We start from the raw sequence: 20,942 nt of genomic DNA, 5'->3' as shown, positions 1-20,942 counted from the left end.
TGGCCCGGCAGCAAGCAGCTGGCTGCTGCTGCGGTGGGCGTTGTTTTGCCACATCTTCTGTCACCTCCCACGTGCTGCCGGCTGGGTGAGGAGCTGGGAGGCCTCCCACGCCCACGGCGCTCTCTGCTCCAGCTGTCGGGGACAAACTCCCGTTCTCTGCCTGGTCCCGGGGGCTCGGGGCGGACACCAGCAAAACCGCTTTCTCCTTCCTGAACACGCTTGCTGCAGGTCCGGCTGGCAGAGGGAGGGACAAGGCAGGCAAGGGCACAGGCGCGGAAGGAACGGAGGAGGGGCTGTTTGTGCCACACACGCTGCCCGGGGCGGGGCCTGGTGTCCTGGGTGTCCCCCAGGCTCTGTAGGGGACCCGGTGAAGGAGGGAGCCCCCGGATAACTGCTGGCACTCAAAGCTCTCTTCTCGGTGCCACGTGGGTGCTGGGGACTGAGAGATGAGCGAGGCGGTGCCTGAATTCCCAGGGCCAGGGGCTCGCACCCAGCTCCAGGCCACAGGAAAGGCCTACGTTTTTGGCCGTGGCGATTTTACTTATTTACTGGGAATGGCCGTCCTGAAGCCGAGCGGAGACCTTGGTGACCGAGTGCACCTCCTTGCTGATGTGACTGACATCAGAACACGGGCAGCTGCTGCGGACGGCTCTGTGGGAAGGGGCCTGAGGACCACCCCTCCCCACCCCTGTGACACCCATTCCTTCTGCCTGGCCTCGGTGGAGTGAGAGGTCCCAGGACCCTCTGGCCACGGTTTCAGAAGAGAGCCCTGGGTTGGTGTGTGTCCTAGACATCAAATTCAAGTTCACGGTCCTGCTTACAGAAGGGTGCGCTCAGAATGTGGGCTCTGCACGTGTGCCCCTCTGTGAGCTTCCTTTGGGAAATACAGAGGCTGGGCTGGAAGGGAGCCTGGTCCCCCGGAGCCAGCCGCAGACCAGCGTGCGATTCCCAGACACATCTGGAACTGCGGCTGCATGGCCTGGGAACCGTGATGTGGTTCATGTATGAAAACTGCAGCCACTGTCATGGCGCGTGGTCACTGGCGAGACACACACGGGGTCAGAACAGAGGTGTGCGGTCTTGCGGGCGGTGGGGGGCACGGCGGGCTGCCCATGGCGCGATCCCTGCGTGACCGACAGGCACGCACGTAACCAACTCCAAAGGCAGTCGCCCCAGGGACTTCCGTGCAGATGACCTCAGAAAGCCTGCTGGGCCTGAACGAGGTGACCACATTCCCCCTTCCACAAGGGAAGGAAGCCGGGGCAGAGTGCGCTTGCGATCCACGCACTCCGGCTCTCAGCCCTGGGCTCTTGCGTCACGGCACCTTATTTCTCACATCTGGGAAACCAAAACTGAAGGTCCAGGAGCCGGGCGGGGCGGGGCTCGGGGACGTGACGTGCACATCTTTGTCCCCAGGCCCCTGGAGAGACTGCCTGCAGGCCCTGGAGGACGGCCACGACACCAGCTCCATCTACCTGGTGAAGCCTGAGAATACCAACCGCCTCATGCAGGTGTGGTGTGACCAGAGGCATGACCCCGGGGGCTGGACGGTCATCCAGAGGCGCCTGGACGGCTCAGTGAACTTCTTCAGGAACTGGGAGACGTACAAGGTGAGAGCTGCGGGCCCACCCCAGGAGGGCCGAGCGTGGAGGAGATGCCACTCGGGGGGGTGGGGGGTGCACGCAGACCCGGTCAGGGCTGGACGGTCCCCTCCCTGCCGGCCGCTGGCAACCGCTGGGAGGCCAACAGCCCAGTGGCACAGGTGGGGAGCACCGCACCCCCAGCTGGGATTCCCATGGGGGAAGACCTGTCTCTGAAGCCCAGATGTGGCAAGTCCCGAGCTCCCAGGCCCAGGAGAACCCCCACAGGGCCCGTGTAGGCCCACCCTCTGGGCCCCCCAGTTCCGGGGAGCTGGAATGCTCTCCCTTGGAGGAAGAAAGGCTGCCAGGGCTCCGTCAGCCCCCAGCTCCCCCCTCGAGACAGGAGGGTGCTCTGGGGACAGCAAACGCAGCTCCCGGCTCCTGCGGCACCACACACTTCACGGCACATCACCCGAGAGGGAGCCGCTGCCACGGCCTGCAGCCACCCTCACACAGGCCGTCGGGCCCCTTCCTGGGTCTCCTCCTGCCCCGCTGCCCCCAGCCCGGGCTTCTGCTTCCTCTCCTCCTCAACGCGGCCTCCTCACTCTCCCCTTGGTTTTGTTAGAGGCCGGGCAGCACAACGGGTAAGGCTGGTTCCCCGGTTCACACCCTGGCTCACCTCAGGCGCTCGTGGCTGGAGACCGCTCTGGGCCTCAGGTCACCCGCTCTCCCTGTCTTTGCTCTGAGAGTCGGCCTGAGGGTTGACAAAACAGCCCGTGGAAAGTCCTAACAGCCACACAGGCCCCAGAAGCACCTGCTCGATTCCAGCTACTGTCATGGCTGACGGATGAAGCCACGCTCAAGACCTTGGTGGCCACCACTCAGCACATGAGTCCCAAAACAACAACAATCCCAAAACCATGGGGAGCCAGGTGGGTGTGACCATCTGTGCAGCTCACACCTGTCCGGTGCACTAGAACGCACCTGTGACCCCCACGTGCTGCCCACGCCCAGAGGCGGTGAAGGACCTGTCCAAGGAGCGCTGGCCAGAGCCTGTGTGCCAGGCTCTCCGTTTGCCATTCCCCATCCACTCCCATGGTATCTCCCAGGTAACAGCAAGGAGCAGGGGCTCCCACAATGCCTGGCTCAGAGCTGGCGCCCGTTCCCATTTTTCTGGATGAGGCACACAGTTAAGGCTGAGAAGGGGAAAGCGAGTCCTGATGTTACAGAGCCATCCTGAGGGCCGGCCTCTCGCTCTGCCCAGCTCCCGGGTCCCTCTGTCCTGGCCCAGGGTTCCGCAGGCGCCGCAGGCTCCACACTAACGCTCCCCGGGGTTTTCTCCAGCAAGGGTTCGGGAACATCGACGGCGAGTACTGGCTGGGCCTGGAGAACATCTACTGGCTCACCAACCAAGGCAACTACAAGCTGCTGGTGACCATGGAGGACTGGTCCGGCCGCAAGGTCTTCGCGGAGTACGCCAGCTTCCGCCTGGAGCCCGAGAGTGAGTTTTACAAGCTGCGGCTGGGGCGCTACCATGGCAACGCGGGTGACTCCTTCACCTGGCACAATGGCAAGCAGTTCACCACCCTGGACAGAGACCACGACGTCTACACAGGTAGGAACCGTGGATGCAAACCCAGGGGTGGGGTGGGGAGAAGAGGCTGACCCAGCCCAGGGGCCCTGACTCCAGCGGTTGAGGACAGGAAGACCACGAGCTGCCCGACCTGCTCCCACCCTGACGGCGCCTTCCACAAAGCTGAGCCAGGAGAGGGAGAGGTGTACAAATCGCGTGCACACAGACGTGCGTTGAGTGTGCCTCGCTGACTCTGCCTGAGGCAGCCAGTGTCCCCCTGGGTCGTCCCACGCTGACCCGGGGGCCCCATCACGTGTCCTGGGCGAGCTGCCGGCTCTCCCTGTGCCTTGGTTTCCACACCTGCAGGCCGGGAGAACGCAGCCCACGAGCTCTGCCCGGAGCTCAGCAGGGGCTCAGGGCAGGTGGGCGCCCTTCACGGGACGATCATGCGGCCGTAAGGAGTGGTGAAGAGGGAGCCAGCAGAGCTCACATGCCTCAAACTAGGTCTTACTAAGAAGTCTCCGTGGAAAACAAGGGAAGAGACTGACACTGTGAGTGCACAGCCAGGCTCTTAGATTCCCCACTGCTGACGCCTCCTGAGGCCCCACACCCACGTCTGCTGAGGGATGGGGACCTGGGCGGCAAGGCCTGCCCCCCTGCCCTCCTGCCAAGACCCCATGCTGGGTCTGGTCCCTAGGGTGCCCGGCCTCTCCTGTCAAGCCTCCCTCTTAGTCCCAGTCTGAGGGCGCCCTCCCCTCGAGGAGCCAGCTCGGCTCTAGGTGAACCTTGATACCTACACGCTGGAGAGGGCTCCCTCCAGGACCCCTTGGCAGCCACAGTCCAGCGGGCAGTTCTCCCCACGTCAGGGGACAGGTGGGACACGACCCACTCGCCCTCACACCACGGACACTGGACTGGCCCCGCTGGAGAGAGCCCGGAGGAGGAGCGGGGGCCCCTGGGCCAGGCCACGAGGCTGCCGGGACAGCAGGGCAGGACGAGCCTGGGTGCCTGTCAGAGCCTGGCCCACGCAGCTGCTGTGTGCTTCTTGAGGGCGTTGTGGGGAGCAGGGAGAGGAGCAGGCCTGACTGGGGAGCTCCTCCTCCCAGGGCTGCAGAGCAGGCACGCAGGGGCCTCCAGGAGCAAGCGGGAGGCGGGTGGGTGAACCGAGGGCCTGCGGCCTCAAGTCACGGCCCAGGAGGAGCCCCGGAGAGGCTCTGAGAAAACTTGGGGTGCTCGGAGCTGGGGGGTCTCCTCCAACTTCCTGCCTAGACTGCCTGCGGCCTCCTCACCTCCTCCCACAGCCTTGGCTGCTGGGGACCACCCGCCCTTCCAGCCCCTCCAACTCACAAACCTGATGGGGCAGCCCTCCCCTGAGGACAGGTCCCCTCCCTGGCCCAGTCGCCCCACCCCCGACCAGGTGGACAGGGACTCGCTTGGCCCCCCGCCTGAGGGGTGCGATGTCCCACACTCCTGGCGCCCCATGCCCACCACACTGCCCACTGTTGGTGTGAACGGCCAGTCACCAGCATGACACAATAATGCCAAGAGTTCTATTTTGTTTATGAAAAATGTATTTATTCAAAAGGCAGAGTTTGAGAAAGAGAGAGAAACAGATAGACAGGTCTTCCATCTGCTGGTTCACTCCTCAAATGGCTGCAATGGCCAGAGCTGGGCCAGGCCAAAGCCAGGAGCCTGGAGCTTCTTCTGGATCTCGCACGTGGGTACAGAGACCCAAGCTCTTGGGCCATCTTCTACTGCTTTCCCAAGCACATCAGCAGGGAACTGGCTTGGAAGTGGAGCAGCGGGGACTCAAACTGGCACCCATATGGGATGCCAGCACCGCAGGTGGAGGCTTAGCCTGCTACGCCCCAACGCCGGCCCCAATACTGAGAATTTTACAGAAATGTCTTTCTTTTGTGAAATGATATAATACAGGCTAGGGAGGAACAGGAAAGCAGTTCATCTTTGTATATAAAGACACTTGATCTGACAGCTTTAACTGTCAGAAATTGCTAAAGAGGCTCAGAGTTAAGCTACTGCCTATGACACTGGCATTTCATACGGGCATTGGTTTGGGTCCCTGCTGCTCTGCTTCCAGTCTAGCTCCCTACTAATACACCTGGGAAGGTGGCAAATGATGGCCCAACCGCTTGGGCCCCTACCACTCATGTGGGAGACCCAGTTAGAGTTCCTGACTCCTGGCTTCAGCCTGGCCCAGCCCTGGCTGATATGGTCATTTGGAAAGTGAACCAGCAGATGGAAGATTCTCTCTCTCTCTCTCTCTTACTCTACCTTTCAAATAAATTTTTTTCAAATTAAGATTACTGTGGAAAACTCCTTTATTCTCCCCTGTCTACCTCAGTCATTCCTGTTCTTTGCAGAACCTGTGGTTTGAGGTCCTCCCCAGTGCACCAGTCCTGGGCAAAGGACTAAATGTAGGCCCTCCTTAACACTGATGAGCTTAGCCAGCGCCGCGGCTCACTAGGCTAATCCTCCGCCTGTGGCGCCAGCACCCAGGGGTTCTAGTCCCGGTTGGGGCACTGGATTCTGTCCCAGTTGCTCCTCTTCCAGTCCAGCTCTCTGCTGTGGCCCGGGAAGGCAGTGGAGGACGGCCCAAGTGCTTGGGCCCTGCACCAGCATGGGAGACTGGGAGGGGGCACCTGGCTCCTGGCTTCAGATCGGCGCAGCGCGCCAGCTGTGGCAGCCATTTGGGGGGTGAGCCAATGGAAATGGAAGACCTTTCTCTCTGTCTTTCTCTCTCTCTCACTGTCTAACTCTGCCTGTCCAAACACACACACACACACACACACACACACACACAACTGATGTGCTCAACGCTCACAGCTGTCTGCTTCCCCACCACGGAGGAGAACTCGGTGCCTGGGAGGGGAGCAGGTGCTGGTCTGAGCTCACACAGCTGGCGAGGTCCAGAAGCAGCCTCCAGGCAGCTCTGAGCAGGTCTAAAGCCGTCCACCTCCCAAGCATTCTTGCCCCAGGTGCCTCCCAGAGATGGTCCTGCTGCAGACCCCAGGCAAATCGTGGCCATGGGTCAAACCACCTCCTCACTCGCTCTCACTTGCAGGGAACTGTGCCCACTACCAGAAGGGAGGCTGGTGGTACAACGCCTGCGCCCACTCCAACCTCAATGGGGTCTGGTACCGCGGGGGCCACTACCGGAGCCGCTACCAGGACGGGGTCTACTGGGCCGAGTTCCGAGGAGGCTCCTACTCGCTCAAGAAGGTGGTGATGATGATCCGGCCCAACCCCAACACCTTCCACTAGGCCAGCTCCCTCCTGACCGCCCGGCTGCGCTGGCCCCCGCCGGCTCATCTCGGGGCAGGCAGGACTGGGACGCTGGATTCTGGTTTCCGAAGTCACTGTGGCAGATGATGGAACTGAACTGGTAGAGTGGTCCCTGTCCCTCCTAGTCTCCTGCACACCACACAGCCCTCGCGTGCCCAGGACAGGACAGGACGGCAGGCAGCTCTTTCTCTCAACACACTGAGCCCCTACAGGAAGAACACAGAGCAAGACGCCGTCCTCACATGCGCGTGGATGAGCCACCTGGTGCACTTACGCGTGGACCACGAACACGCACCGGGACAGGCAGCCCTCGTGCTCCACCCAGTCGCTCGCGCATTACCAACCGCTTTGCTCGTAGGAAAAGAAAACCCAGCGCGTCCTTCAGGATGGGTTATGCGGGTCCAAGGGCAGACCACGGGCTGCGGAGCCCCAGCTCAAACAATTACTGCTGGCAACTGTGTGCCTGGATTCTTCCAGAGGTGCACACAAGGCTGGGGTCTCACGCGGAGGCCCCCGGCCTGCCAAACTTCCGAATCTCCCTCCCTCTCCTTTCTCCTGCTTCTTCCCACTCTCCGGACTCCCGCCAGGCCCCCACCGGCCCCGTGCATCGGTTCAGCACCATTCACTCAGGACTCCGTGCGTCAGCCCCGGGCCACTCGCTACAGTGCCAGGCACCTCCTCTGCCCGCCCCGTGCACTCTGTCTTCTGCACAGAACTTTCTTTCAGGCAAGACCCCCCTCGCCTCTGAGTAGGAGACAGTCTGGGCTCAGGTTTCTGGTCAGGAAAGGGAAGGCCAAGCCAAAAGCTCCCAGGCCACACGCATCATGTATCTGCAGTTTTGTATCTTCCATTCGTACTCTAGCCTACGTGTCATTGTAACCTCCACACAAGTAGTGACCCACCTTGCCAGGAGACAGTCAGCTGAAGAGCAGGCATCGTCAGCTCGACGGGGCCCCCAATGGTACAGACCGGCGGTCCCGTGTTCTCGGGCCGACTACGCCTCCCTGGGGAACAGGGTCCCCCGGAAGTGAGAACTGACTCAGCGGGGCCGCAGGGCCCCCTGCTGCTGCCCTGCACCGTGGTGGCTTTCTGTGTCCTGCCAGCCGCAAGCGTCAGACTCAGTGCCAACGGGACTGTTGCCAAGCCCGGAGCAAGAGATGAGGCCAGCAGGGAGGCCCTCCCGGCCAGGCGTGCAAGATGTGGGACTGGTGGGACTGTCCACGTCTGGGTGCACGCCTATTACCTCAGTGTTTCTCACAAAGTGTACCATGTAGCATGTTCTGTGTAAATAAAACGGAGGGTTGGTTTTTTTTTTTAATATATTCCCAGATTATCCTTGTAATGACACAAATTTGCAATAAAAGCCATCGGTGCGATCTGGAGGTATGGCCATGTGCATTATTGTGCCCGAATGCACGTGACACCCACACCCCTGCCTGTGGTTCCCTCCTGCGCCCTCGGGTGCCCCGCGCAGCTCCCCGGTCGCCCTGGAAGCACCTCAGAGGCAGAGCAGGTGACATCTACCAGGCCGCTTCCGGTTCACAGGTTCACTGCTCAGGTCAAAGGGCGTCCCCGTCACCTCTCCACTCCTTCAGCCACTGCAACAGGCTCCCAGCCGGGGACGCCATCGCTCTCGTTCCAAACCAGGCCCTGCACGGCCAGCAGAACCATCTCCTTGTAAAATAAACCTGTGGCTTGGGAGGGCCACCGATTCCAGGAAAGACTAAGGGATACTACTTTCTAAAATCCAAATCTGGGCACACCTTTGGCAAGGAAGGTAGGAAGCCGCACCCATCCCACATCAGGGCTCCCGGACTCGAGTCCTGGATCTGCCTCTGCTCATGTGCACCATAGGAGGCAGCAGATGCGGGCGCCAGCATTGGGTCCCTTCCACCCGCAGGCGAGACCTGGAGTAAGTTCCCGGCCCAACCCTGGCTCTTGTGGGCATCTGGAGAGTGGATCAGAGGATGAGAGTTCTCTCTCTTTCTCTTCTCTGTCTTTCTGCTTTTAAAATAAATAAATCATTTTTAAACCTAAGTTTTCGGGGCTGGCGCTGTGGCGCAGCAGGTTAAAGCCCTGGCCTGAAGCGCTGGCATGCCATATGGGCACTGGTTCTAGTCCCAGCTGCTCCTCTTCCGATCCAGCTCTCCACTATGGCCTGGGAAAGATGGCCCAAGTCCTTGGGCCCCTGCACCCACATGGGAAACCTGGAAGAAGCTCCTGGCTCCTGGCTTTGGATCGGTGTAGCTCCAGCCATTGTGGCCATCTGGGGAGTGAACCAGGGGATGGAAGACCTCTCTGTCTGTCTCTACCTCTCTCTGTAATTCTTTCAACTAAATAAAATAAATCTTTAAAAAAAAAACCTAAATTTTCTGCCTTCCAAAAGACAAAACAAAACAAAATGTGACCACGATTGAAAGGCAAATATCAAACAAGAGAAAAAATAGTGGCCACACATATAGCAGATGCAAGGCGAATATTCAGGTGTGTCCCAAGACTCGTAACTTTGTGTCCAAACACCATGACAGAAAACCTAGCAAAGTGCATGAACACCTGAGAAGTCACAAATGGCCAATAAATAAATAACAGAGGACACCAAGCTCAGTAATAACCAGAGAGGTGCAGAGAAAGGATCAACCATCACCTCTCAGACTGGCAAAGACGAAAGAAAAAAAACACGCCAACCTCCGCGTTGACCAGGGAATGCGGACAAGGGGTGTGCACTTGCTACGCACCGTGGATGGAGGCATGAATTGAAACCCAGTGGTTCCCAAGGGTGACGGGCAGTGTGTACGTCACAACTCCACACACACTTACACCCCTGCTCCCAGCACTCCCCACAGACAGCGCTGACGGCCAGAGGCTGCGCCCGTGGGCGGCCGGCACTCCTGAAGCCCGCCGCGTGCTCAGAAGGAGACTTCCGTCCGTCTTGGCTTCTGTGTCGCCGTCACGGCAGGCAGATGCTTCAGATCCCGAGTGGCAGCTGGTCCAGCAGGTGACGGGCGCCGGGCACCACGTCTCCCCAGTGGTGGGGGTCATGATGAAATGTGGGTGCTCTTTGACGAAAATGCCTGCAGCTTGGCCCAGACTCCCACCACACCAGCTCACACGTCTGGAGGGCCAAGGAAAGCAAGGCGTGACCTTGCTGTCACTACCCGAAGGCAGCCCTCGGGGAAGCCACGCTGGACCATGCTGGCATCCAGATGGAAGCGGGAACAGCAGTGACTTCTCCCAATCCCCACCTGGCTCATCGGGGGAGGGGGCCTACTCTCCCTGGAGTACAATGGGAGGAGGGATGTCACCGCAATGGGGTGGAAGAAGCCAGGGCGGGGCGGGAGACCATGCAGAAGTGCCCTGTGCCCACCAGCAAACACAGCCAGCATCCGTGGGCCAGGCTACTCCTCTCTGCCACCACCTTTAAGGCCCACAGTCCCCAGAGTCCTGCTATGTCTAAGTTCTCCGTGGTGGGTACATTTGTAGACCCAGAGGAAGCCAACACAGCCTGACATTCTTCTGCCCCAGCCAAACCCCTGTGCCACAGCAGGGGCCAACCCCTCGGTCACTGGCAGTGGGGGAGGGGCACCCACCTGCTGGCCTTCTGTGGGGGCAGGGCAGAAACACAGATCTCTAAGCAAGTGACCATGGGCTTCTCGACAGACTCTGGATACAGGGCCAACAGTTCCCCCACTGGGGTCCTTATTAGCCGCCTGCCGTGCTGCAGAACGGCTTGGGGTGTGCCCATGGACTCTTGGCCCAACACATACACACACACACACACACACACACACACACACACTCTTGCTATCTTGAACAAGACTGAAAAAGAAAACTCCAAAACATCGGTAACGGGAGTCACCACACTCAGAATCCACAGAACACTTTGGGAGTCCAGGGATCTCTTGTGATCCCCCAAGCCTGTCCCATCAGTTTCTCACAGTTTTGTCAAGAGAGACCCCGACAACGAAACAGAAAAGGGGCAGATTCAAGCGCAACACGGTGTGAAAACCCACTCTTTCTGACTCAGTTTCATCGGAGACCCCAAAGGCTAAAGGACAAAATACCAGTGTCCAAGTGTCCCACATTCCAGAGTAAGACGCAAGCTTTCCCTGCAGAAGGGACAACCCCGGTGGCTTCTGCGGTGTGGCTGGTGCCACCCGAAGCCCGTGGAAGCCATGCAAAGACCCGGTGGGGGGGAGACAGTGTGCACAGGCCCCACAGGGAGGGAGGGCAGCCCCCTCACCCCAAATCAAACGCAAGGACCCTCAGAGGGCCATTCCCAGAGCCGGGCCGGGTCGGGGCAGACATGGGAACCACTTCCAGCTCAGGCTGCAGGGCTCAAGGCCTGAGGCAGAGAAGTGCCTGGCTGGGGGCTGGGGGCTGGGGTCGGAGCAGGACACACAGGACTTGAGGATGGCAGAGCAGAGTGCTCAGCAGGCCTGCAGCACTGCCACCAGGAACGGAATCAGAGGGCCTTGAGGGGACCTGAAGCAGCAGCGGGTGCCTCATGCACCCAGCACAGCTGCAGGCACCCACTCTGGGATCCCTTTCAACCAGCGACAGGAGCTGGGCCATTGCCCCTCTCTGCTCATTCTCCATCCCAACCCCAGAACCAGAAAGCTCGGGAGGCAGGGGCACGGACTGGCCCCTGTACCCCAGGGCCAGTGGCTCAGGCGTGTAGGCTCGCCGTCACTCCCCAGGACTGTCTCGAACGGAGGGCTGGGCTTTGTCGGGCCTCGCTCCGGGAAGGCCAGGGCCCTACGGCGTCCTCAGCTCCAGCTGGGAAAAGAGCAAGTCCGCAGAGTGGCTGGAAGGACACCGGGGGAAAACGAAGGTTGGTTTCTGCTTACACCTGACTGCGTCCAGCTCACTGAGTAAGCTGGTTACATAAGGACACGAGGGCTCTCCCCGAGGCCACGGGCAGGGACACAGCTGGGCCTCAGCAGGGCCAGGAATCAGAAACTGCCTGGCCAGGCTTCAAGAAGCCAGGCAGTGCCGCCTCGGCTCCTCTCCCTCCTGGCACGGCAGCATCTCTCGCTCGGTTTCTCACAGTGCCACCTGTCCTAGGGTGCCACCACCAGTGCTTCTGAGCTCCCACGGCCTCATGGCCCGGGTCCAGCACCCACTCCCAGCTCACTTCTGGATGGAGGGTCCAGCTGGCCCCAATCCTCGGGGCTCTGGCCTCAGAGCAGAGCTGGGCAGAAGGAATGCTGCTGCTGGGGTGTGCGGCTGTGGAGAGGCAGGGAGGTTCCTGGGTTCCCAGAGGAGGGGGTTGGGGGCCCTGTAGCCCAGGGGTACCTGGACCAGCTGCTGTCAGTCCCTCTCCTCCTTGGCAACCGTATTTTGCCAGCTAGATGGACTCTACTCCATCAGTCCTCTCCCCTACTGGCCCCAGCCCCACTACACAAAGCACATCGACCCTCCTGGGCCCAGCAGGGTCACTAACACGGATGCCTGGCCCTGCCCAGCCTGGTAGGGCTGGCTCTCCCTGCCCCCACTGGGCTCGCTGGGTTTCTCAACAGACTCTAGAAACAGGGCCAACGGAGACCTCCCACTGGGGTCCTTCTTAACCATCTGCTGTGCTACAGAACAGCCTGGGTGTGCCCATGGACTCAGGGAGACCCCTTGTGTCCAAGCGTAACGTGTATCTCTCCAGAGCCTGCAACAACCCCACGAGATGGGTCCCTTAATCACCCTCTTTTTGCCATAACAGAAAACAGAGGCTCAGAGCCATGAGGACGCCCAGGACTGGACCTCTAGTGGCTCCAGCTCCTGTGAGCATAGAGCTCCACGCCTAGGGCGGAAGTGAGACCGCTGAGGCTGCGGCAACACCTCTGAGATCCGCGGTGGGGTGGGGACGGGAGGTGGCCAGCTGGTCTCCCGTGCAGGTCCCTAGGTGCCCAGAAGCCAGCTTGTGGCCACTCGCGCAATTTGTCTCAGGGCAGCGGGCACTGAAGAGCCTAGGAAGTGATGCAGAGTTCTTCTCAGCGTCTTGGGCCCCCCAGTCTTTGCCAGGGCAAAAGGTGCTGGGCCCTGCCTCTCTCTTCTCTTCCCACTGTGGGATAAGCAAGTCACTGGTCCTATAGCCCATGGGCTCAGCAGCACCACCCTGTGGTACCAAGAGGGTCCCACTTGTGGCTGCCCTGGTTGTCACCTTGTGAACCAGTCCTGCAGTTCTGCCTGGGCCACACCTGTTCCTGTTGCCAGGTAACTGGGCCTGGATTGTGGCTCATCTCCCACCTCCATGTCTGCAGGCCTGGGGCTTCCCTGTGCTCGCTCAGGCCCACAGTCAGGTCTCCACCAGCCTCAGGATTCTATGCCTGGTGGACACAGGGCCTTGGTACCAACTGTCCCTGAGATGTGTAGCATCCCTGTCTCTCCTGGTCTGGGGCTCCCTGGGCCAGCTCAGTCCACACATGGGAACCCAGAGGGAGAATCCCCCCATGGGCACATTCTTTCCAAAGCACTTCCACAGGGGCACCCTCAGGCTGGGTGGCCACCTGCGGTCTCAGGCTCTGCTCGATACAGTCATGATAAATGTGGCCCTGTGGGCTGGGCAAGGGGTTCTCCCTCCTCCACGCTACCGCTAAGGGACACCTCACAGCAAGAGGAGCGGGCTCCCTGAACACGAGTGGATGGGTCACGGGCATCCTGACCCCCAGCAGAGCCTGGAAGGGCAGCTCCTGGGAGACTAGAAGTCCCCTATGAGGAGGGAAGAGCAGCAGGCGGCCTCCTCAAAGCCCAGAACGCTGACCAGGCCCCACGCAAGCGTGCCAGGCGTGGAGCTGGGTCGGCCTGCTGTGCACGGGGACCCACGAGCCCGGCAGGCAGCCTTCGCTCTCTGACCAGTGCAGTGCGGGGCTGTGCTGCGCTAGGGACACAGGGACTCAGGATGGACAGCAGAGGCAGAGCAGGGGGCGGCTGAGTGCGGCCAGAGGCCTGACCAGAGCCCAGAAGAACTGAGAGGGCGCAGAGTGTGCATCACGCATGTGGCAGCTTTCACTCAGCGTATCAAAAACTGTTTGCCAGGATGGGCGGGCTTCCGGCCTGGCGGCTGAAGCCCCCAGTGGACGCGCATAGCCCACGTCCATACGGTAGCACCGGGCTGAGTGCGAGCTCTGGCTCCAGATTAGCAGCCTCCTGCTAGCACACACCTGGCAGGCAGCAGGTGATGGCTCCAGTAACTGGGTCTCTGCCACCCACCTGGGAGACCTGGACTGCGCTCCAGGCTCCTGGCCTTGGCCTCAAGGCCGCCCCAGCCACTGTTGGGCATCTGGGGAGTGCTCTGTTTCGCGTTTTCAGCGGCTGCTCCTGCCCAGCACTGCTGAGAGCAGCAAGGGCAGCAGGCTCGGCCTCTGCCAACCGCAGCCTCTCGGGCGCTCCGGCAGCAGCTGCCATGCGGTTGCAAACAAGCCGGCACTTCCCACGCTCCACGCTCCACGCTCCACGCTCCAGAAAGCTGAGTGAATACACAGGCAGAAGGACGGTCCCCACGGCACCGTCCAACAGCCTCGTGTTTCTCAGCGGCCATGGCTGGCCGGCGGCAGGTGTCCAGGAGCCACAGGGGAGGCTGAGGGGCTGCTGCATTTGTGGCCGCCACGGAACAACACCCCCAGTGCCTTCCGTGGAAAAAAACATGAGGTGCAAAACCACGTGTGTCCCGTGTGGGTTAAAAAAGATTCCTCCCTTCCTCCCTCTTTCTCTCCCTCCCTCCCACTCTCCATCCCTCTCTCTCTCTCTCTCTCTCTCTCACACACACACACACACGCACGCACACACAGGTGTGTCTGTCTTAGCAGTGACCAGATGTCTGCCAAGACGCCGACATCAGCTGCCGACAGCGGCGGCCTCTGGCAAGCAGCGGAAGAGCGAGATTTTCACTTTGACTTTATAGACTTCTTTTTAGTGGGAATGATTTTTACGGCAAGCAGTGTGTTGCTTTTCTAATTTTTAAAAGTTTGTAGAAGAACGAATGGGCGCTGAATGCCACTTCCGGGCACAGCTTTTCCAGGTGGCCACACGGAACGCCAGGCAGGTATTCCCAGGCCTCCGAGGGCCTGCTCACGCTGCTGCCCTGCGCCCTGCCGTCCCGGCCCTCGTGTGGGGTCATCCCGAGCCTCGCACACACTGCAGTCCAGAGCTGTGCACAAGGGCCAGGGACCCTCAGCCTTTCTGGGGTGCCCTTCCAGGCCCATGATGCGTCCCCAGGCCCCCTCCTCCCTTACAGAGCTACACACATTCATCTCCTCGAGGCATCAGATACCCCTCTAGCCCAAAGGGTCCCCTTGAATGCGCTTTCACAGGGGCCCAGTACTTCCTGCTGCCCTAGAGGCCAATGGCACAGCCTTCAGTGTAGGTTTTTCAGTAGAGATGTCCCCAATTCAGAATAGGCAGCAAAGGGTTCAATGTGGGCGTTGATAACCATCGTGCACCACACTGGTTACCCACGGCCACAGAGCGGTCTGCCCCAAAGGCAGCCGTTCACAGAACAAGCACTCATCAGCTGGCTGCGTCTGTGGACCAGGAACGGGGCACGTCTTAGCCGATGCCTCTTCCCACACAGCAGCCGTCTCACCCGAAGGCTCAAATTTTAGGCAGGATCTGCTCCTAAACGTCCTCCCGTGGCCTCAATCTCAGCTGTGATGGCTTCTCCAGAGGGGGCCACACACGCAACACGGCAGCAGGAGTGATCCAAGAGAGAGGAGGAGCAGCAGAGACCCAGTGTGGGGGGCACAGCCCTCCTAGCATCTAGGCTCGGAAGCGATACCCCATTATTTCCTTCATACGCTGTCAGAAGCAAATCCTGTGTTCTGTCTATGCTTCCAGGGGGCAGACTCAGACAAGGACATACACACTAGGGGACGGGGACCTCGGGGGCCGTCTGGAGGCCACCTGCAGCAGGAAATGGAGCAGGCCCTCAGGCCTCCTCTGACACAGTGCCAGGAGGCATCCCTACGTTCCAGGTGGGCCCTGAGGATGGAGAAACTCACCCTTCCTCCACGCCTCGCCCCTGTCTTCCCCAGGGCCGGCCCAGGCAGGAGGGGGCAGTCAGAGTGTGCCAGGGGAAGAGGAGGGTCCCCTCAGTCCACTCTGTCCTCACCCAGCGCCAGCCCGCATCTGCAGGACCTCCCACCAGGATGTCTCCCTCCAGAGCCCCTGGGTCCCAGGGGAGGAGGAGCTAGGAGAGCGTGGGGCACATTCTGCCATCGCCATCAGTAGCCGGGGCTCTGGCGTCAGACCTGGCTCTGAGAGCTGGTCTCGCCGCTTGCTAGTACATGACCCGAAACGTGACTGTCTGTGCAGGCTGTAGCTACTAAGACGACAATCGCACCTCCCTCGGAGGGAGGACTGGACGAGATGCTGCACGTGAGGAGCGCGGGGCAGCGCCTGCCGCAGAGAACACACACAGGACATGGTCATCACTGCTGTCAGTTCCTTGCTAGAAACCCAGAGGCCAAAGGAAGTCAGAGAGGAACAGACTGGTGAGTGCCGATGCCAGAGACAAAAGCACGCTTCCTCTTGCACAAAACGCGGGCTCTGCAGGCTCAGAGAAGGGCCGACCGCAGGTCCTCGCTGTGCTCCAGAAGGGGCGGTGGGACGAGGCGGCACAGTCCCTTCGCACTTCTCCACGGCTCTCGCCATGGAGACAGAGAAGGGAAGTGGAGGTGCCTGGCGCTGGGAGCAGGAGCTGAACTTGGAGTGCGTCTGGCATGTGATGCTGGTCAAGTAGTAAGTCAAATGAGGGCCCTTCTTCTATTCATAAAACGTAGATTTTAATAGCATCCACTGGCCTTCTGTAAGGACTGAGCAGGACTATGAAATCCCAGGGAAATGTGAATTTCAAGGCAAGAAACTCTGAAGTCCCCCTAAGTGGAGGCCATCCCTTCCTGTCTGGGAGGCACCTGGAACTCAGGTGGCAGCCTGCCCTGCAGACATCGGGCAAGGCCTTGGCCCTGGACGGGCCACTACCTGCACTGCATTCTGCTGGCTGAGACACACGCTGCAGCCTGGGGCTCGACAGCTTTTCCTCGCTTACTGGGCTCCAGAGAGAATTACAGGTCTTAGGGAGGGAGCTTGATCAAAGGTTCTCTCCAGCTGGGGTGGGAGGGCAGCAGGCTGGACCCTGTAGCTCGAGGCCATCAGAGCAGACAGGAAAAAGGGCCAGGCCATGACCCCCGGGGCAGGTGCCAGAGAACACAGGCCATGACCCCCGGGGCAGGTGCCGGAGAACACAGGCCATGACCCCCGGGGCAGGTGCACTGACATCCCCTCATCCATGCCCAAGCCTTGTGCCCCAGGGAGGAGGCAGGAGCCTGGCTCCACACAGGGACAGCTGGAGGGTATGGCTGGCAATGGCAGGAGACGGCCAGAGGGAGGGATCAGTGGCTCAGCGCCAGGCAGCCGGCTGAGGCACCATGCAACCAGGATGGAGATGTGGAACAAATGAGTGTTCCCTGGGGATCCCTGGAAACACGTGGGGTGGGAACTGCAAGAGAAGAAGCTGGATGTCCCGCACGTGGCATGCGGTCTTTTCAGTAGAGCTTGTAAGGAAAGGATTATCCTACATGCTGGCCGATCTAAGACCAGCCAGATGGCTGACCTGGGAGCCACTGGATGTTGGTCTTGGAGTGGGGGTGGCGAGGTCCCCTGGGAAGCCACAGCCCTGTGACATCTGTCAGCTCAGCCTGTTCCTTGCTGCCCCTCAGTTCTGCTGTAGCTCAAGCGCACAAACGGATTCCCAAAGTCAGAAGCACAGGGAAACGCCGTGTGTCCCCGTCAGGGACAAGGGAGCTGTCTGCTGATGGCGGTGTCGGCCATCTCCAAGACGCTGCTCTAAAGTGAGCTATTTTTAAAGGCTTTCCCTCCTCCGCCGGCAACTCCTGGACAACGTGACTCATCTCGGGCTTCTCCAGAATCCCCCAAGTGGCCTTCTCTCCTCCAGCCTGACCTGTGCTACTCCCTGTGCTGCAGCCAAGGGGAGCGAGTTAAACGCAATCCAATCCGGCCATGCCCTCGCCTACAACCCCTCACTGGCTGGCTGTGGCTCCAGTGCCCCGTCCCCACCATCCTGACCCTCCTGTCTTTGCTGTCCTGACCCTCCTGTCCCCACCACTGACTCTCCTGTCCTTGCTGTCCTGACCCTCCTGTCCCCACCATCCTGACCCTCCTGTCTTTGCTGTCCTGATCCTCCTGTCTCCACCACTGACCCTCCTGTCCTCGCTGTCCTGACCCTCCTGTCCCCACCTGACCCTCCTGTCCCCACCTGACCCTCCTGTCCCCACCATGCTGACCCTCCTGTCCCTGCCTGACCCTCCTGTCCCCGCCGTCCTGGCCCTCCTGTCCCCACCATGCTGACCCTCCTGTCCCTGCCTGACCCTCCTGTCCTCGCTGTCCTGACCCTCCTGTCCCCACCATCCTGACCCTCCTGTCTTTGCTGTCCTGACCCTCCTGTCCCCGCTGCCCTGACCCTCCTGTCTCCACCATCCTGACCCTTCTGTCCCCACCGCTGCTTCTCACAACTCCCTCCTCATCTGCTCCACGCTGCAGCCAGCGCTTCCAACAGACCTGCCCTTCCCCACTCCAGGGCTCTTGCAAAGCTGTCGGTCCTGTCTGGGATGCTCGCGTCCCTGCCTCTTGGTGCAGCTGGGTCATCCCTCGGGACTCCGCTTCTCTCCAGAAAACCCTTCCTGGTGAGCGACCACTGTCTGTGCTCCTCTGCCTGTCCCTTCCCAACGCTCAGCCACTTTTAGTTTCTCGTTCACTGCCAGGGATCGGCCCCGGCCTGTGGGCTTCTGAGGGCAGGGGGCCCACAGCCCTGCCCACTGACCGCTCTGTAACCAACAGCGGGAGCATGCAGCCCAGGCAGGGCCTGGTGCACAGCGGCCTGGGCCTCACAGCCGGGGCCCCCTCACCTCTCTGTGCTGGGGGGCCCTGCAGCAACACAGCAAACTCTTCTTTTCAACCAAGAGCCACTTCTTCGTGCAAGTCCCGACAGTCCTGGTTGTTTCATCCTCGGAAACAACTTGGCTTTATCTTGAACCTCACAATTTTTATGTTAAAACGAGGCTGACTTTCAAAACACTGAACGAGAGGGCCAGCTTGTTTGGGGGAGCGGCTTCGGTTCCGGAAATCTGCTTCCTGCCGTGAGGCCGACGGAGTCCCTGGGAGGGTCTGGCGGGTCCCTTGCCACGCAGAACCATCACAGCACCTCGCTGTGTGGCGCTGGGAGGGACCACAGCTTTCCACGCTGCTGAGAGCGCCTTCAGAACCCGCTCTAAAGCGTTTAAGACCCACCACCGGCCTGATCTTAGTTAGTTATTTCCTGGAGGGAGTCCTAAGTCCTGAAAGTAAAGCAGCCCCTAAGTCAGGGTCGGTGTGCAGAGTGAGAGGCGCGCGGGCCGCCCTGCCGCTGTGATTCACCCAGCCTGGGCCACCGTGGGAGCTGCTCTCAGGTCAGACAACCAACCTGACCCTCCCCACAGCACCTTCACACGCTTCAAAGTAAACTGGAGGGAACTTTGTGACTCAAAGAGAGCCTGATTTGTTTCTAAATGTAATCAGTTTTTTCCCCTTCTGTGTTTTTTAAATTATGTTTCACCAGGAACTCAGGACACCGAAGTGCAGCCAACTGGCTCTAAAATCTCCGCTAAAACGAGCTGGAACACGCACCCACGGGGTCAGTAACCGCGGCCAGCACTACAGGAGAGCTCCTGGCGTGCAGGAAAGATGAGCACACACACACACACATACACGCATGCACACGTGCACGTATGTGCACAAGCACACACGCACAAAGCCTGTGTGTGAGAGGTCCACGGACCCAGGTGGCAAAGATCCTCCCATGTTACAACAATGAAAACCCCATCAGTGGTGCAGCAGGGTTCAGGGTGGGGGCGGGGCAAAGCCCCCGGAAGTCGCAGGACTGACCTGAAGCTACTCCCACACACCAACCCCTCCCAGCCCTAGGGTGAACAGACCTGCCGGGAGGGCTTTGCCAAGGAAAGACAAATGGCTTCAGACATCTTTTCCTATACTGCACCCTCCAGGAATTATGTAACTATTCCTCCTTCGATGAACAAAGTTGCCCCGGGGATTGGCTGGGTTCTCAAGAGGAATCCAGTATTGAAACCACAACCTGGATTTGGGCAGTGTCCGTGTACGGCAGACAGATGTGCAAGGGAGCCCACACCAGCCCGAGACAGGTGTCTCCTTTCAGTCTCCTCTATGCAAAGCGTGGAGCCCCCATGGCAACCAGAGAACCAAGCATACAGGGAGTCTGCCTCTGACCCTGTCCCTGACCCTGTCAGGGTCACAGTGGGGCAACAGGGGCAGCGTAGTCCCGCTGGCTGGAGGACAGGGAGATGCGTGCCAGGCGGAAGGGACAGGGGGATGGCAGTTACCTGGGCTTGCTCAGAGCCAGAAGCAGGGGAGCACTGCCAGTAAGAGGCCGGAGAGAGGAGGTTGTCAAGGACAAGGCAGGGGCCCCTGGAAGCCCCAGGCAGTGTGTAACGGAGAACATCACAAGAAAGAGTGGTGGCCACTCATGCAATTCCTAAGGCCTGATGGAGGCCACCCAAAAGTCCCAAACAGCAGAGGACACGCAGGTGGCGGACAGCGAGGAGGGGTGGGAACCGAATGACCTGGACAGCAGAGGAGGTAAGTCAGCAGAGGGCTGACAGCCAGACCATCTGGGCCCAGGCCTGGCTCTGCCACCGTCCAGCCCCTGCCACCGTCCAGCCCCGTGACCCTGGGGAACCTCTCAGTGCCGGCTATTCAGTGAGACAACACAGTCAAGCAGCCAGTGCCCTGCACCTGCCGTGATCCCTGTGCTCAGAGAAGGGAGGCCATCCTGAGCACACCTCGGGTGAGCGCACCGGGGCCCCTCTGCTGGGGGACTGCAGGAGGCGGCCCTCACCCTAGTGCCCACGATGCCCTCGGGGGACCTGAGACGGGGATGTGCCAGGCGCCAGGTAGAAAGTCGCTTCAGCTTACGGCAAGCCGGGGAAGGGAACAAGGAAAAGCATAAAGAGAGGAAGTGTGGGATGGCAACCAATCTGAGAGAAGGAACAAACGCCAGAGTCACGCACCCCTACTAAAGGCAAGGTCTCTCCCACTGGGTCCAACTAAAGGATCTTCGCAAGGATCTCGCCTACAACAAAGCAACTTAAAATATTAAAGTCTAAAACACAGTCAGTCTGGCACAGCAGTTGCTTAGGATGCCCGCATGCCACATCCGAGTGCCTGGGTTTGAGTCCTAGCTCCTCTGCTTCTGATCCAGCTTCCTGCTAACGTGCACCCTGGGAGGCAGCAGATAGGTCGGGGCTCAAGCACCTACACGGGGCGCTCATACTGACTCTTGGGCCGCCGGCTTTGGTCTGGCCCAGCTCTGGATTTTGTGGGCATTTGTAAGTGAACTCCTGGATGGAAGATCTCTCTCTCTGTTTCTGTGTGTCTCTTTGCCTTGCAAATAAAATAAAAATAAACAAATA

The 20,942-nt window shown here is 60.1% G+C and overlaps 2 protein-coding genes across 25 annotated transcripts in view; one reads left to right on the top strand and one right to left on the bottom strand.

Moving 5' to 3' along the window:
• Positions 1-7,838, top strand: part of ANGPTL2 (angiopoietin like 2) — a 28,452-nt gene extending 20,614 nt beyond the window's left edge. Inside the window, exons 3-5 of the mRNA XM_051855122.3 lie at positions 1,417-1,610; positions 2,925-3,195; positions 6,236-7,838. Coding sequence (XP_051711082.1) covers positions 1,417-1,610; positions 2,925-3,195; positions 6,236-6,435 — 665 coding nt within the window. The 3' untranslated portion in view covers positions 6,436-7,838. The remainder of the gene's footprint in view (positions 1-1,416; positions 1,611-2,924; positions 3,196-6,235) is intronic.
• Positions 1-20,942, bottom strand: part of RALGPS1 (Ral GEF with PH domain and SH3 binding motif 1) — a 264,237-nt gene that overhangs the window by 110,741 nt on the left and 132,554 nt on the right. The gene's annotated exons all lie outside the window — the stretch shown is intronic.

The sequence above is a fragment of the Oryctolagus cuniculus genome, chromosome 1 (assembly GCF_051225735.1).
Source record: "Oryctolagus cuniculus isolate XC-2025 breed Fujian yellow rabbit chromosome 1, ASM5122573v1, whole genome shotgun sequence".
In the NCBI taxonomy this organism is placed as follows: domain Eukaryota; kingdom Metazoa; phylum Chordata; class Mammalia; order Lagomorpha; family Leporidae; genus Oryctolagus; species Oryctolagus cuniculus.
This window is presented reverse-complemented; position numbering and strand designations above follow the sequence as displayed.